At 41.2% G+C, this 18,045-nt stretch overlaps 1 protein-coding gene across 3 annotated transcripts in view; it reads left to right on the forward strand.

The window, feature by feature from the left end:
* The window catches only part of SRGAP1 (SLIT-ROBO Rho GTPase activating protein 1), a 282,606-nt gene that overhangs the window by 212,842 nt on the left and 51,719 nt on the right, over positions 1 to 18,045 (forward strand). For all 3 annotated transcript variants that reach the window (XM_078449732.2, XM_078449733.2, XM_078449734.2), the window contains exons 9-11: positions 8,846 to 9,043; positions 9,786 to 9,870; positions 16,933 to 16,960. In XM_078449732.2, the coding sequence (XP_078305858.1) occupies positions 8,846 to 9,043; positions 9,786 to 9,870; positions 16,933 to 16,960 (311 nt within the window). The remainder of the gene's footprint in view (positions 1 to 8,845; positions 9,044 to 9,785; positions 9,871 to 16,932; positions 16,961 to 18,045) is intronic.

Raw genomic sequence — 18,045 nt, forward strand, 5'->3', positions numbered from 1 at the left:
TACAATAAATATTTGTTCAACAACTTGTACGTTCCCCGTATTTTGCCAGGTGCGGAGAGTACAGAGATGAATGTCACAGTTAGCATCTATCTAGCATGAGAGCCAAACCATAACAAGTCATTTGTATCATGTAAAAAATAAGAGCCGGGACGTGGGAACAAAATCGCAATCGTTGCCGACTTTGGAGTCCTGTATAGCACTTTTCTCTACCAGAAATAGAGAATCTGCCTCTGATGGAGGCAGACCTCCACTGATGGAGGTCAGAAAAGTGACCTGTCACTATCAGATCAAAGTATACAAGTAAAGAAACATGTATAATTCTGTATAATTCTCTGCCTCTGCACAAACAGCTATACACAAAGTCCAGAATTCACTGGAGAGAGTTTGGCTAACTAAAAATAATAATGACTGCCCAGCGAAGAGATAAAAGTTGAAAGGGAATTTCATCCAAGTTTACAAAAGCATGGACAGTGTAGCTAAATAGAACACGAACCTTTTCACCAAATTTTAAACAACTACAAATAATGGGCACCATTCAAAACTGTAGGAAGCCTTCTTAGAAGGGAATTTACATGCTAAGAACCTACAGGCCATGGATACATTTTGTTTGCTCCACAGCATTTGATTTTTAAAACTTAGTTGCTGTCATTTAAAAATTAGAAGTTGGGGGCACCTGGGTGGCTCAGTCAGCTAAGCATCTGACTTCGGCTCAGGTCATGATCTCAGTCTGTGAGTTCAAGCCCCGTGTTGGGCTCTGTGCTGACAGCTCAGAGCCTGGAGCCTGCTTTGGATTCTTTGTCTCCCTCTCTGCCCCTCCCCTGCTCACTCTCTCATTCTCTCTCTCTCATTCTCTCTCTCTCTCTCTCTCTCTCTCTCTCTCTCTCCCTCTCTCAAAAATAAATAAAAATTAAAAAAATTTTAAATTAGAAGTTGGGAGTAAAAATATCTATTTCCAGCTTCTAAACAATTAGAAAGTCTGATCACACTAGACCTGCATTTCTGCGAGGTGATGACTGGCTTGGGCTAAGATGCTCCCCTTAGACGCAGAGCATGTGCTTCCTGTTTGCCATGCTCCCCACTCAGCCCGCTTGCCTCATTTTCATCACTTCCTTGGCCCTTGAAGATATCTGAGCTTGCAGCACAGGCCTTAGAACAAAGAGAAGCATTTGTGAAATGACCTCAGGATACTCGCACATAGTAAAAGCTGAATAAGTTTTGAGAAGGGCTTGATTGAATTTGGGGTGGATACCCGTTTATAATTTGTCACTTCACAACTTTACAGGGCAAGCCTTTTAAAATGAGCCTTCAGTCTCATTATGCTACACTCTCATATCCCTGGTACCTCAATCTTCACGATTTCAAGTTCCAGTAGGCTGGCCGACAAATATTTATTAGTGCCACCGTGGGTTGTGCACATGGAATTAACAAAGAGCCTGCTGCCCACGCTTTATTCCCATTTTTGTTTTTTTTGTTTTTTTTTAGTTGTTATTAGAGAGAGTGTGTTTGTGTGTGTGTGTGTGTGTGTGCGCACGTGTGCACATGCATGCAAGCAAAGGAGGGTCAGAGAAAGAGAGAAAATCCCAAGCAGGCTTCGTGCTGTCAGTGTAGAGCCCTACTTAGGGCTCCATCCCACAAACTGTGACATGACCTGAGCTAAAATCAAGAGTTGGCTGCTTAGCTGACTCAGCCACCCAGGTGTCCCTTGTTTTCTTTTTCTTTAAGTTTTTTATTTGAAACATTAGTAAACATTACTTTTAAACACAACACTTTCAAAGCAACTTACATCTGAATAATCATCTGTACCTTTGTCACTATAAATATTCTCCAGACATGTTCCAATCTAATGTCACACCATCTTACACATGTTCTTAAAGTTCGTTTTTAACATCTGTTACAGGGATTTCAGCTTAGGGGACATTCTCTTTGCTCCTTTCTTTCAAAGCTAGCTCTGGAGTAATTCCCCATACAACTACATTTCCCTTTCCTTAGAGTTCCTCTTTCCGTCCTTTACCTACACACAGCCAAAGAAAAGGAGAATGAATTGTAGAACTAGAACAATTATACCTTTCGTATTTTTAGTACAGCCTTAGTTTTAAGTAGTTTGCCCGATTTTCAGACCATTTGTCCCAATATTTGTCCAGAAAATAGTTTCCATAAGCATTTCACTTCAGTGCTATGACTAAAATCTCACGTATAAAATGAGTTTCTTCTAAGTTATAGTAGATTTACCCCCTTGAAGGGAATGGAAAAGAGAGAAAGCTGTGATTTCTCAATTAATTTGCAACACTGTGTAATAAACTGACAGCCCCATATAAATTTTCCTAGCTTTATTTAAAATCTTTCACTGACAGTTTACTAGGGAATAATTCACAGACTATTCTAAAAATATATTCCTCACACAGGATATTTTCAACTGTAATGAACAAGATTTTACATAAACCTTGAAACAATTTTCATGACCTGGGTAATTGAGGGAAGTAAGAGATGTTTTGGTTATCTACCTCAGGGTTGAAAAGTCATATTTCCCTCAAGAATCACATTCCCATAATATCATTGACTACAGCAGAATCCCAAGTCATGTAAATCTGTGATCAAACCATTATGGACAATTATCAGATGCTTTTAAGACCTGGTATAAGATGTGGAGCTTGATAACTACTTAATCATAGTTACTATTTCTGATCTTCTCTGTGGCTTTAACTTCATTTTTGCTTAAGTATCTTTTAATTTATTTAAATGTTTCTAACTTACCTGCAACCTTCTGTTGATGAAGTTAACAGTAGAAGCCTAAGAAAAGATAACTGCCATTTATCCATTAAACGATAGTATCATCTTGGGCCAAAATTGAAAACAGGGATCATTTGTCTTTCACTGAAAACATATTTTTAGAAGCAGTGTGTGTGCGTGTGTGTGCGTGTGTGTGTGTGTGTGTGTGTGTGTATGGTTTCAGATAAGCTTTAACTCCCCACAGGAAGCAACTTGATCCAGAAGAATACCAAGCAGGGTGAGGAGAGTTTCTAGAAAGGGTCTAGAAGTGAGTCATGGGCTAGGGCACCCTAGAAAGGATGGCGAGCTCAGGGTGGCTGATATTCACGAAAGTGCATGTTGCTGGCTTGTGCTGAGCGTTGCTTTGATGACTGTGGATTTGCAAAGAGGATGACTTCAACCTCTACCATTCATTTAGTGAAGCCTTTGGATGATCTCTTCTGTCCCAGGCACTGTGCTAGTGACTAGAGATACAAAGATTAATAAGCTGGCTCTAAACTCAAGTTGCTTCCCCTATAGATGGCCAACATCGCCCTCTAAACAATGAGGTAGGTGCTTGTGAGAAATGGGTTTGGCATCGCGCTCCTCATTATCCAGCACAGGCGAGGTCACTGGCATCTCTCTGTACCAGGAGCGAGGGGTGTCATGGCAAGATGCTCTGCTTCTGCTCCTGCCTTCTGTGCCCTGTGCTGGCAGTATGGCGCTATACCCTTGGCTAGTTAACTCTGGCACTGATCTGGTCTCTGTGTGTGTGCACATGCATGTGTGGTCTCTGTGCAGTAATATTTCACACATCTGAAATGATACAGTGCTGTAAGTGAAATGCATCTGAGGTCAGTGATGGCAAGAAGTAAGTAGGTAAGTGGGGAAGGGAAGGCAGAGCTGGGAGCCATCTTCACACATGGATTGATGAGTCTTAAAGGTTGAATGGGCCTGAGGAAGGTGCAAGGCACGGTGTCATAAAATAATGTTTGTGTTAGAGGTTGGACCATGTTCCCCCAAAATGTATGTGTTGAAGTCCTGACCCCCCACTACTTCAGAATATGACTTTGAAGACAGGGTCTTCACAGAGGTAATTAAAGTGAGGTCAGTAGGGTGGACCCTCATCCAGCGTGATTGGTGTCCTTATAAAAAGAGAGAATTTGCGCGCAGAAACAGAGAAGGCCATGTGAAGAGACACAGAAGATGATCATCTTCAAGCTAGACCTTCCCTCATGGTGCCCACAAGGAACCAAGCCTGCCAGAACCTTGACCTCAGACTTGTAGCCGCCAGACCCGTGGGACGATAAACTGCTGTTGTTTAAAGCTCCCCAGGGGCGCCTGGGTGGCTCAGTCGGTTGGGCGTCCGACTTCAGCTCAGGTCACAGTCTCACGGTCCGCGGGTTCGAGCCCTGCGTCAGGCTCTGGGCTGATGGCTCAGGGCCTGGAGCCTGCTTCCGATTCTGTGTCTCCCTCTCTCTCTGTCCCTCCCCCATTCATGCTGTGTCTCTCTCTGTCTCAAAAATAAATAAATGCTAAAAAAAAAAAAAATTTTTAAAGCTCCCCAGCATGCGGGACTTGTTCACAGCAGCCCTAGGAAACGAATAGTGTGTTTAGAGAATGAAACCAAAACAACTGTTTTGTCTTCTGCGATGATTGTAAGGTCCTGTGAGTAAAAAGGCAAAAGAGCCAGTCTGCAGAAGCCCGAGACAGTCCCTTCTTCTCCACGGTTCATTTGGATTGTCATCTCAGAGTCCAGGCCACCTGGGCACTCCTCCACTGCGGTACATTCTGCAGGTTTTTCTTCATTCCTTGTCACGTTGTTGGCCTCTCCTGCCAGAGCTCACTGCGTTTTCCTGCTGCTGATGGGGAATCATTACAAGCCTCGTATCAGCTATTTCATATTTGCCTCATTATATTCCCTCCTGTGACTTATTAACATGACTAGTGTGTCAGAAGCTGGTGTTATTCTTTGTCGAGAACATCCCATGGGATAATATGTAGTCCCAGCCATAGTGTTTGGTGTTTTCTGTCACATCCTTTATTTTTTATGACAATTCCAAATTTAACCATGACACTCTTGCTTCCAAAAAGAAAGTTCAGAAAAGGAAAAAAAAAAAAAAAAAAAGCGGTGTTGTTAACAATGGCAGGGAATCACGAGGCTGCCGCTGGGTCCACAGTTTGTGGGCCTGTTACCATGGGCCCTGGTGGGTGTGGATCCTGTCTAGCCCCTGGGCGGATGGTACTGCCTCCAAGACCTGGGTCAGTAAGTCTGGTGCTGGGACAACGGTTCACTTCAAGACCCACGGTTGGTCCACAGTGTGTCTGTTACCAGGTGCTTGAATGGGTGTGGCACCCTTCAATTACCTGGACAGGTTTCTGGCCGGCGGAACTGGCCCTGTACCACAGATGAATGCAGCTGGCACAGAGTCACAGGTCCACTTCAGGGTCCATAGCCAGGACCAAGGTAGGCAGGCCTGCCTCCAGGAGCACTGAGAATCATGCTTTCTAGCAAGTCACTGAACATGCATGATGGCTCCATGACCAGTGCTGAGAGGGACTGGAACTGCATCATGGGTTTCTACACAGTTCATAGCTAGGACCAATGTCAGCAGGCCTGTTACCTGAGGCGCAGGTAAGTGTGACTCCTCATGGGTCACTTGGCAGGTACTTCTGGTCGCAGGACCAAAGCCAAACAAGACTGTTATAAAGCCCACAGCGGGACTTGGCTGTTTCTGGCTCAGTAGCCAGGACTATGGTTGGCAAGCCTCCCACCTGGGCCCATACCTACTTTCTCAAATTGGTCCTCCTCGGTCCTGGGCTCCACCAAGGTTTTACATGTTCCTACCTGGGTCCCAAAGCTCCCACAAATGCACTTCTGTCCACAGATGGCTGCCAGATCATTGTTGTGGTGGGGCAAGAGGGAATAGTAGGGGATCTCCCATTTTCTCGTCTTGCTGATGTCACCTCTAGGGTGGTGAGTGTTTTCATTCAGCCTATAAATATGTAATCATGACTTCTTAAAGCAACCACTTACAGTATTGGGTTTTTTTAAAGTAACCATTAATCTGTTCTTTTCCAGTAATATCTCTCCTTTGCATTATGCATATCCCCAGCAATAATGAACAAGTCTGTTAAATTTCTTTGTGTTTTTTGTTTTATTTTATCACATGCCCTCTTTAAGCATCCGAACTAACACTGGTTGCCATTATTTCTTCTCTAAACGGTATTTTCTTGTTTAAAAGACAAGAGTAATTGAAACTATTTCTCCTTCCTGTAATAGTAAACCAAGTCACTCTGCTGATCATTTCATATTTCACTGTCCTGGACAAGGTGCCTGGCCAAGCCTGAAGCCCATGGCACAGGGAACCATATGTTCCCAAAGGGAAGAGCATCAAATATTTTTGAACAGGAATAAAACCCACTGATTCTGAACTATTAGTGCCCAGATTATTTTGGAAAAATAAACAGACATTCTCTCTAGAAGATGGTAGCTTCACCCTGGGCTTCAAGTAACTCTACCAAAACGTCCAGCAGACAGATATCACAGAGAGATACCTGCAGGAGCTCCAAATATTGAGGGTATCAGAAACAAACTGTAAAAGAGCTACTTACTGTGTTCAAGGAGATAAAAGCCAAGCTTAGATTTTGGCAGAGAACTATAACCTATTAACAGTGAAAGAACAGATTTCAAAATGTACTGGATAGAAATTCTAAAAATGAGAACTATAGTGGCCCAAGTTAACAAATCAGTGGATGATTTTAACATCAGATTCAACACAGCTGAAGAGTGGATTATCAAAGTGGAGGACAGATCAGAAGAAAATAATTAAAATGCAGCATGGAAAAACAAAAGGGTAGAAAATGCAAAGAGAAGGGTAAGAGATATAGAGAACACAGTCATGTGTCATGTACTAATTAAATTCCCAGAAAGGAAAATGATAGAAAAGAGAGACAATATTTACAAAGATAAAGGCTAAAAATTTATTAGAGTTTATGAAAAATATCACACAATTCAAGAAGCCCAAAGAAATCCAGGTAGAATGTATTTTTTAAAATCCTTATGTAAACACATCATGGTAAAACTGTAAGATACTCTAAAAGCACCTGTAGAAGCATGCAAAGTAACAATAGACTCACAGCAAACTTCTCATTCAACAGGAACATAGAAGCCATAAGAAAATACAGTGGTATCTTCAATGTATTGAAAGAAAATAAACTGCCAACAAGTTTCATAAGTGAAAGTGAAATAAAAGACATTTTCTAGTCTACAGAAACAGTTTACCACCCGCAGACTCATGCTAAAAACAATTTCTAAAGATGGGGGATTACTCTTAAAAATATAAGGAATAGGGGCACCTGGGTGGCTCAGTCGGTTAAGCATCCAACTCTGATTTCAGCTCAGATCATGATCTCATGATTGTGTGATCAAGCCCTGCCTTGGGCTCTACACTGAGCGTGGAGGCTGCTTGAGATTCTCTTCCACCCTCTCCCTCTGCCCCTTACCCCACATGCATTCTCTCTCTCAAAAAATAAAAATGCTCATCAAAATAAAAAGCTTCTGCACAGTGAAGGAAACAACCAGCAAAACTAAAAGGCAAATTAAAAAGCTCCTAGAAGAGGGGAACCTGGGTGGCTCAGTTGGTTACGTTTCTGACTCTTGATTTCATTCAGCTCCCGTCATGATCTCAGGTCAGATTCATGAGTTTAAGCCCTGCTTCAGGCTCTCCACTGACTGTGTGGAGCCTGCCTGCAATTCTGCCCCTCTCTCTCTAACCCTCCCCTGCTCATGCTCTCTCCCCCTCTCAAAATAAATAAATAAACATTAAAAAAAAAAAACAAAACTCCGAGAAGATAACATAGAATAATATCTTTATGGCTCTGAGATAGGAAAATATTCTTAAATAGGACACAAAAACCATTAATCATAAAGGAAGAGATGGGTAAATTGATTACATTAATGGTTCATCTAGATACTATAGAAAGTGAAAAACCAGAGCACAGTGTGATAAGATATTTGCAACACATATAACTAACAAAAGACTCATAACCATATCTACAAATAAGTAAGAAAAAGACTCATAGCCCAGTAGAAAATTGAGCAAGAGATTTGAGCAAAGTATTTCCAAAAGAGGAAATCCAAATTGCCTTAAACACATTATAATGAGCTCAGTCTTGGTCATCAGAGAAATGCATATTAAAACCACAATAAGATACTCAACACCGTGGTTTAAATTTAAAAACTGATAATACCAATTCTTGAGGATGTGGAGTAACAGGAATTCTCTGTGTTGGTAGGAATACAGATCAAAACAGTTCTGGAAAACAGTCTGACAATCTCTTTAAGCAGCACTTCTGCTCATGGATGCTATGGCATGAATTCATAGCAGTCTTACTCTCAGTGGCCCAAAACTAGAAATAAGTCATCTATCAACAGTGAAAGGGATGAATTATGAGGTATTCCTACAATGAATAGCCAGCATTCCTCAATGAAACACTGTACTCCCAAGAAATGAATAAATCTTACTACATAAAGTTGCACAAAATAAGGAAGACAAAAATTATACATGCTATAGGATTCCATGCATATGAAGTACAAAAAGGCTAAAACTAATATATAGTGTTAGAAATCAGGATAATGACTACCTTTGGGGAGGAAAAAGAGGTGTGTGGTAGTTGGGAGAAATGAGAGGATCTTCCCAATGTTCTATATTTCTTGATCTAAGTGGTGGTCACGTAAGTGTTCACTCTGGTAATTTATCAAGCAATACACTTATGGTATGCATATTTTTCTGTGTGTATTTTCACTTCCAATTAAAAAGGCTATTTGAAAAAAAAAATGTGAGAGAGTACCCCAGTGACACATGAGTTTTATAAGGATTCAAATACAAAGTAATAACCTCTTTAGGATAATGGAGAAGAGAGCTTGTCTTTGTATTGGTGATAGCGGGTGTTATTTACCTGTCTGTCTTTCCTAGTAGACTCTGAACTTCTTGGGGCAGGACTTGTGTCCTCATCTCTGCCTGACAGAGTAGATTCTCACTGAGCGTGCGATTCACGAAACGATGTCGTAACGTGCGAAATATGTTCCTGTTCCCAGGTTAAGAAAACAACTGAAGCCACCTTGCAGACCATACAAGATATGGTCACCATTGAGGACTATGATGTTTCTGAATGCTTCCAGCACAGTCGGTCCACAGAGTCTGTGAAGTCTACTGTCTCTGAGACCTACCTGAGTAAGCCCAGCATCGCCAAGAGAAGAGCAAACCAGCAGGAGACTGAGCAGTTCTACTTCATGGTGCGCCTGTTACTTCCCAAGCTACTCTTGGGGCTCAGATCTGGGGTCTCCAGACACAGCCTCTAGAGTTGACCAGATCACCTGGGATCCTTTATTAAAATATGGACCCTCGTCTGCCCTCAGAGTTCTGATCCTGTTGGTCTGAGATAGGATTTAGGAGTTAGTACTTTTCTTTTTTTTTTTTTTTTTTTTTTTAATGTTTTTATTTTATTTTTGAGAGAGAGATAGAGTGAGAGCAGGGGAGGGGCAGAGAGAGAGGGAGACACAGAATCGGAAGCAGGCTCCAGGCCCTGAGCTATCAGCACAGAGCCCAACATGGGGCTCGAACTCACAAACTGTGAGATCATGGCCTCAGCCGAAGTCGGACACTCAGCTGACTGAGCCACCCAGGTGCTCCGGGAGTTAGCACTTTTTTAAAAGTTCCTTGGATAATTCTGAGAGGCCAACAGATTTAAAGAGGCCTGCTATAAAACTACTTTTAAATTTTAATGTATATGGTCACCAGGAGAGCTTGTTAAAATGCAGGGTTTGATTTTAGTAGGTCTGAGGAGGGAGGGCCCTGAGACTCCGCTCTCTGATGGGCCCCCACGTGATGGCTGGTGCTGCTGTTCTGTTCAGACTACACTCCAAGGAGCAAGGTTCTAGGATCTAGAAGATAAAAGGGCTGGATTATAGGTATCCTATGGGAAGTTCCTTGAGAACTATATATTTTTAAGTTAAAAACGAATCTTTCCTCTTGCAGAAACTCCGAGAGTATTTGGAAGGTAGTAATCTCATCACAAAACTTCAAGCCAAACATGACTTGTTGCAGAGGACCCTTGGAGAAGGTCAGTTATCTGAAACAGATGGGAAGGTGACATGGACCACGTACTGTGTCACGTATCTGCTCCATAAAGACTGTGAGCTGTGGATTTGTGTTTGAAGAAGCAGAGAACACTGTTTAGATTGGGCTTTTGCTGTATCTGTAAAAATCAAGTTCTCCCTGGAACCGTCTTCTTTATAAGCTTGGTGCTAACCTTGAGGAAGAGTAGGGAAGTCTAGCGAGGGCTGAAAAGCCAACACAGAGCTCCAGAGGAAGGATCGGCAGAGCGTGATGCTCCTAGCTGCCCCTGCACCCAGACACTTCTTCCTTACCCTCTGGGACTTCTCCACCCTTCCAGCTCCACCCCAGTTGTTTCAGTGGGCCAGTATTTGTTGTCACATCTCATGCCTTATTGTTCTCTAGAAACTGGTTAAACCAGTTTGGGAAACTTTTTTGTTTGTTTGTTTTTTTCCTTCCCAGAGACATTGATGTTACTTGAGAAATAACCTAATGAAGTATACTGCTATGGCTAATAATAGTAACAAAAACAGCAATAGCTACCACTTCTATAGGGCTCTCTCTGTGCTAGGCATTGTTCTAAACTATGTATTGAACTGGGCTATTACTTTCCCCATTTTTACAGATGAGGAAACTGATGGGGAAAAAAGGGGATTCTAGGCAAAAGGGACAGTGTAAATGGTATTGTTTCCCTTTTCATCTTCTTGAAATTTAAAGGAAAAGATAAATATAGGCAAAGTCCCTTTTTTAAGTGCCTCATAGTCTGTAATTTTATCTTTTATTGACACTAGATCTTGTTACAAGTTATAAAAAGTGAGAGAATATGAATGGGAGTAGGAAATGAGGGGACTGAGTTGTGTAACTCAGACCAAAAAGAAGTTGCTGCACTTTGACCTAAACTCTTGTCTCCTACCATTCTAGAACCTTCCTACCAACCAAGTTTTTTTCATCACCTTATCTCCTGGTTTCCTCCAGGGAATGACCACTTGGAGAAAGGTCATCATGACCTAAGTCTCCCATGTATGACAGTAAGGATGCCAGATTCTAAGATGAAAGGCTGATTGCACTTAGGGAAAAAAAATTCACATTTAAACTACTAGACACTGTCTTAAAAAAGAAAATCACCAAATACAGTATGTGAACTGTCATTAGATACTAAATCAAAAAAGCAAAAGTTAACAAAAGGCATTTTAAGGACAGTTGGGGAAATTTAAGTATAGACTGTATATTAAATGACATTATTGAATTAATGTTAATTTTCTTAGATATGACAGCGGTGTTAAGATTATAAAGGAAGATTCTTATTCTTAAGAAATGCTTGCTAAGTATCATAACATTTGCAAGTTACTTTCAAATGATTCAGGAAAAAAAAAGATAAAGACAGAAGAAGAGAGAAGGAAATAAGGCCAGTGTGGCAAAATGGGAAATCGAAGTGAAGGGAATATGAATGTTCCCTGTACAAGGCTTTCAACTCTTCTATAATAGAGGCTTGAACTTTTTATAAAAAGCCTTTTTTCTTCTTTGAATCATGTCCTGAGTTGTTTTTTTTTTTCCTTCAGAGTATCCTATAAGATCATTTTTTCCATCTGCCACAAAATGCCTGATATTTCAGTGATGCCCCCAAGGTCAGTTGCCAGTCCCGAAGCATCAATTATCGTAAGTGTAGATGAACGCTTACAGGCACAGAGTCCTTCCCTACAGGACTTGGTACCACTTTAGAAATCGTGAGTTGGAGGGAATTAAGTAGTGGGTGAATTCATTCTTGGCACTTCATACGGACACATGTGTTAATTCACTTGGGATCACATTCCAAAACTTTTATGATACTCATTCTACATAGATTCCCCTATGTCTCCCGGAGAGAAAGCCCCAACGGTTCATATTATTTTACATGCCATTATTGGATAGGGCTATATTTTAACCAATTTGCTGAATCTACATGCCAGAGTCCGTCATTAGCTGCTGTAATGCGTAAAGCCGTTTTGTACCCTGTGAACTCGAAGCCAGGATTTCTTTATCTTGGAATTTCTCTCAATGGGTTCCAGTATCATAGTGACACTCATGTGTGGGTGTACCAGGCCGTCCCCAGATTGGATTGATTCAGGAACTGGATGGTTCTCCTCCAGTGGCATCAGACACACCAGCCTCTGCCCACTTGTCGAAGACCTTTATGCTCCCCGGCCCTACCCCACGTGCGGGCTTGGCAGCCTTCCACACCACTTGTTGGTCACTGCCTTGCCACGATGCTGGCAGCTTTGCCCAGAGAAAAGCTGGGCCTGGAGAATGTGCCCGCCTTTAGCTGGACCGTTGTGAGCCCCCTGACTCTCCCTGCAAGCCCCGTTCGAGTTAATAGGCTGATACCAAAGGAGACTGGGAGAGTTAATGGCGCCTGTCCCATAATGAGATAATCCAACGGTGAGCCCTTACGAAGGAATCCAAGTCTGGGTTTGGCTAAATAAGGTTAGTAGCACAGGATTCAATGGTGTGTTTGGGGACAGTACTGACTTTTTTATATAAAACTCACATCCCTGAATTATGCTAGACTCACTGCTGCAAAAACTGCCTTCATAGTAAAACAAATAGAGCCTAACCCAGGGATTTAGCAGTTGATCGTACACAGCTGAAACTGTAACTACAGACATGTGTTTGGCCTGTCTTACTGCTTGCTTTTGGCAGCCTACCAGCGGCCCAGTAAGTCCTTTGATTTACAACATTGCAAAACAACTAGACTGGGCTCTTAAAGGGGTACTGTCAAAATTGAGAATTACAAATCTTTGAAAACTATTGAAATGACAGCAAACACATAATGAGTCGTTAAGACCAAAGTCATCACCTTCTTCAGCATCCTTCAGCAATACTATTATATCCTTTTGTGATGTCCTTTGTTTTTAAATCGGAGAAGTTAGGTCAATATAGTAAATGAGGTGTACATCCGCAAAACTGAGGCACTGAAATTGTTTCTTTTTCTTCTTATAATGAGCCTTCATGTTCACACTGGCTTCTTTGTGTGCAACCTTGGAGTTAAGGGGGGGTGTAAGTATCAGTGCAGTTTTCCCTTAAACACAGAAAACTTGACTCTGGAAGCTGAGTTCCATGTTAGATTGTTTGTAGACCTGGGCATAAGGTGTCTTGATCAAGGAATTAAATGGGTTATCCTCATCCAGTCCATTTCCTGTCTTTGAGTAAGAGTACAAACATACTTTCAAACGAGAAGCTGATTGTGAATAATTATGTTTTTTAGAAAAGCAATGTATTCTTTTAAAAAAAAATTTTTTTTTAACGTTTATGTATTTTTGAGACAGAGAGACAGAGCATGAACGGGGGAGGGTCAGAGAGAGGGAGACACAGAATCTGAAACAGGCTCCAGGCTCTGAGCTGTCCGCACAGAGCCCGATGCGGGGCTCGAACTCACGGACCGCGAGATCATGACCTGAGCCGAAGTCGGCCGCCCAACCGACTGAGCCACCCAGGCGCCCCGAAAAGCAATGTATTCTTAAGAAAGAAAAAGGACTGAAAACTCCAGGAGTCCTCATCAGTCATTCATTAGGGACCCAATCCTGGGTGCCTCCATTCAGTTTGAGCTGTGCACATTTTAAATGTTTCATCCAGTTGGGGTTTTTTTGTTTGTTTGTTTTTAATCTCAGATCGCCACCAAACAATATTTTGGTTTTCCATTTTGGTCTGTGATGATAAAATACACTTGAGTGTGAAAAATAATTCACTTCTTAATTCCCAAGTGAAATGGTCAGAATAGTCAACATAGGTGTTTCAGCAAGAACAAGATAATCCTGGGTCATGGGTCATTTTTTTTTTCCCCTCCAAATGGCTTAGAGTGTGGGATGGGGTGGGGGTGGGGGAAGAAGTTGTCTGTTGTTTTTAATAATTAAATAGTCTTCCAAACAAAGTGATTGAAATCTAATCCTCAAACCACTGGAAGCTTTCACATTTCTCTGGGAAGCAGTTTCTTCTAAGCTTGTGTGTTATTGATCTATTAATGATGATACTGATTAAAAAATAAAACCTCATTCATCAGTTGAGTCACACTCAGTACTATTAGCTGAACAAAACAATGGAAGTGGTGGGCAGTTACAATATGAATGATAGTTTTTGTGAAGCTTGCTCTTGGTTCATTAATTGAAATGTGTCTTTTATAGGTTTTTAATTTTTTATATCATACTATTAACCATGGAGGGGTGGAGCAAAATGTTTTTAAGCCATTTAATATGTGATCTTTTTCTAAATCTAGAGAATATTTGGTTGGGATATTTTAACAAAAGTAGCAAAATTTTTCAGTTATATAAAACATTTCATTTCTAAGGAATTATTAGTATTTTCATCGCTGAATCACTTAAAAGTGATTAGCCTCTGTTATCCAGTTTAATTTTATAGATACTTTAAAATTTTAACTTAATATGTATTATATACTTCAGTAAATCTTTTTAGTGCTTTGTATATGACTTTAGCCCTGTGGGACAGAGCATAAGGCATAATCTGTACCTTTCTTTTAGGATCTTTCAAAGTATTTGCTAGGGAATAAAACTTACATTTTTATTTTATTATTTATTGTTATTATTTTAGAGAGCACAAACACATGCACGTGGGAGAGAAGGGCAGAGGTGGAGAGAGAGAGGGAGTGAGAGAGAAAATCTAAGGGGCCCAACACAGGGCTTGATCCCACAACCCTGGGATCACAACCTGAGCAAAATCAAAAATTCGACACTCAGCCAACTGAGCCACCCAGGCGTCCCAAGACTTGTATTTTTACAATATATTACTTGGGAGCTTAGGTCTAGATTTAAAACAAACCTGGACCCTCAGGTCAGACCCATCACATACTAGCAGTGTGACCCTGAACAAGTCACTTACCTACTGTGTGCTCAGTCTCTCCCATAAAATAAAAAGAGCCAGTACCTACTTCCTAAGGTTGTTGTTAAAATTGTGAGTTAGTGTACAGGAAGTGCTTAGAACAGTGTCTGATAAGTATTGGACATCATTGCTGTTTTTACTGTTGTTAGTAATACACTTTATGTCATACTTGTGTGATAATAAAGTATGCAACATGACTACAGCACAGGCCAGCTAGTTTCTCTGCCTTCAGCCATTTGCTCATTATTTTTTTTAATGTTTATTTATTTTTTGTGAGAGAGAACACACAAGTGGGGCAGGGGCAGAGAGACAGAAGGAGACCCGGAATCCGAAGCAGGCTCTGGCTCCAAGCTGTCAACACAGAGCCCACCGCAGGGCTCAAACCCATGAACTGTGAGATCATGACCTGAGCTGAAGTCGGACGCTTGACTGACGGAGCCACCACCGAGCTTAACCAAATGGTGCCCCCCACCCCCCACCGTTTGCTTATTCTACCGACTCATCCTGGGTGATCTCAGCTAGCTTCTGTGGCCCCACAACAACCTAGATTGTGGGGACTCTCAAATCTTCATCTCCAGCCCTGTCTTCTGTCTGTGCTTTAACCCTGTGCTAAAGGATAGCCAGTAAGACATCACGTGCCACACTCAGCTCACTGCCCTCCCCACTTTCTAGTAGACTGTCTCTCCCACTTAGGAGTAGCTACCAATTACTCTGGAGATCTCTGTCCACCTTCTCCTTTTTCTTGTCCCCCAAAGTAGCAAAAGGGAAGGGGCTTAGAGTTAAAAGATAGAGTTGAGTAGTGGGGAGAAAATCAGATTGTTCTCCTTTCCTCCCACCCTGACTCCAAGTCATGGCCCACAATTCTACTAGACCTACAGTGGCCTGAGTCTGCTTTGAGGAAGGTATTTTCAGATATTAACTGTTGCCCCCCATTTAGTAAATAGATATTAATCAAATACTTTGGTTTCTTTTTCCCCCATGTTTATTTCTGAGAGAGAAAGAGAGAGAACAAGCAGGGAGGGGCAGAGAGTTGGGTGGGGTGACAGAGGATCTGAAGCAGGCTCTCGCACTTACAGCAGAGACCCCTGTGTGAGACTTGAACTCACGAGCCATGAGATAGATCATGACCTGAGCCAAGGTCAGACACTCAACTGACTGAGCCACCCAGGCGCCCCTCAAATACTTCGTCGCTTGTTCTTCAAAAGTAGATAATAGAGTAAAAGACTCTGTCGCCTCTAAGTGTTCATTCACCATTTCCAACAAGCCGGGTTTCTCTACAATTGTTATGTTGGCCTCGCCCCGCAAGTCTGAATCATTCTGTTATGATATGATGGGTGGGGCGTACCTGTGAGTGCCGCAACGTGACCTCTCTCTGTTAGCTCTAACTTCAGGCTGTTTCAAGACCATATCATCATTCAGCAAACAAACCGGTGGAATGGGTCACTCCTCCACACCCCTTCCACAGCTGCACCCCACATGTGAGAAAGAGCAGACAACAACCACAGACACATTCACGCTTGGAGTTAGCATAGATTGTAGAAGCACGACAAAAATACAGATCCGATGTTTAAATCGAGTCAGGAAGCCAGAATATGGAAGAAGAACCTCATGTTTCACATGACAGGGAACTCTGTGAGATGCTATTAGTGTATAGGTTGTAGAATGTAGCATAATATAATATCTTTGTACTTAGTATCTGCAAATGTCATTTCTGATTATAAAAGGCAGCTTCTCACCTGACGGTGTAATATAGAAAGAGCCCCAACTTAATATAAAGAAAATAGAGTTTTCCCAACCCTATGTGACCACCTTATTTTCCCCAGGTATCAATCACGACACAGGAAATAACTAACATTCGAATCTTGGGTGTGTTTTATTTGTGTATTTCATCGTTAAACTTACACTGAAGATCCAACAGCTATTTCATGTTTTCTAAATAATAAATAAATAAATACCCTGCCTCAAATTGCCAAGTGAAACATATTTCTCCAATCTATAGGATTTATTAAATTTTAGGTATAGATTTTATGAAATACTGTATTGACTTTACTTGTCTATCATATGCTATCCTAATGCTTTCCACCATAAAATTTGTAATTATTATAAACTCAGCATCTTAAAATAAGGGACAAGTGATTCAAAAGATTACCAAATGCATTCCACTGATTCCATTCAATTTACTTATTTTAATTTTTTTCTGCAGGTCATAAAGCTGAATATATGACTACAAGGTAAGCAAATGTTTTATCATTGTTCACTCATTGTGTCTCACCTTTTTTTTTTCCTTTACAACAAGCAACCATTTCAGCACTGTGAGAATGAACATACTTTGCCAATGAGCATGGAAGATCATTTTGACTCGACCAAACCTAGTAACATTACATGTTTGGGGTTCTCACAAAACCAAATTTGCTCTGGCCGATCGGAGGTTTCCCAGTGTGATTGTAAGACTCCTTAAGAAAGACCTAAATCAGATGGGTTTGGTTTATTTAATCCAAAACACTTTAAGTTTCTGGAAATAGTCTGATTTGAGAATTCAATTAAGAAGCAACATTATGTACACATCTAGTGTGTTAGCAAATGAAAAGCATGATGAGTTACTTTTTGCTCCTACTTTTCCTTATGTCCTATAAAACTTAGAACTCTACTGAATACTTAGGATTTTAGCTTCTTACCCCTTTCACTTAAAAGATGAAAATTTAATACTATAGCTGTATTGCACATTTTTTTCTTTCTTTTTTTTTTCCCCCTTTTTTTCATTCATGAAGGGATTTTGAAGCCACTGCTGAGAAAAGCCTTTTTGGAAGCAGATTCTGATCTGGGTTGGGGAAAATGTGCAACTTTTATTTTTCTGTGCCAGCATTTGTATAACAGCCAGAAATTATTCTAATTGGCGTATCTAGACTTTGTACTCTTGAAGCTGAGTTCTCTTTAAGGTGAGCAGAATTTAGAACACTGGGAGGGTGTGTGGGGGGGGGGGCAGTAATTGGCAAGTTGATTTTCAAGGCTCTGTATGTTTCTACTGGGTAATTTATTCGAAAGGAAGCTTCTCTTCTTGGTGAACCAACTAGGAAGATACAGCTAGTGACTTGTCTGAACTTCACAAAAATACTGAGGTTTTTTTTCTTCCTTGCGTCAGTGACAAAGAGGAATGTTACTTCTGCAGTTTATGGAGCTTTTTTCATATATATTATCTCTTTGTACTATCAACTGTTTTACCTGTTGTCTCTATGTCATAAGAAATGTAAGGCTCTTCAAAAAAAGATTTTTTAGGGGTGCCTGGATGGCTCAGTCCGTTAGGCCTCTGACTCTTGAT

This window comes from Panthera onca, chromosome B4, assembly GCF_046562875.1.
Source record: "Panthera onca isolate mPanOnc1 chromosome B4, mPanOnc1 haplotype 2, whole genome shotgun sequence".
Lineage (NCBI taxonomy): Eukaryota > Metazoa > Chordata > Mammalia > Carnivora > Felidae > Panthera > Panthera onca.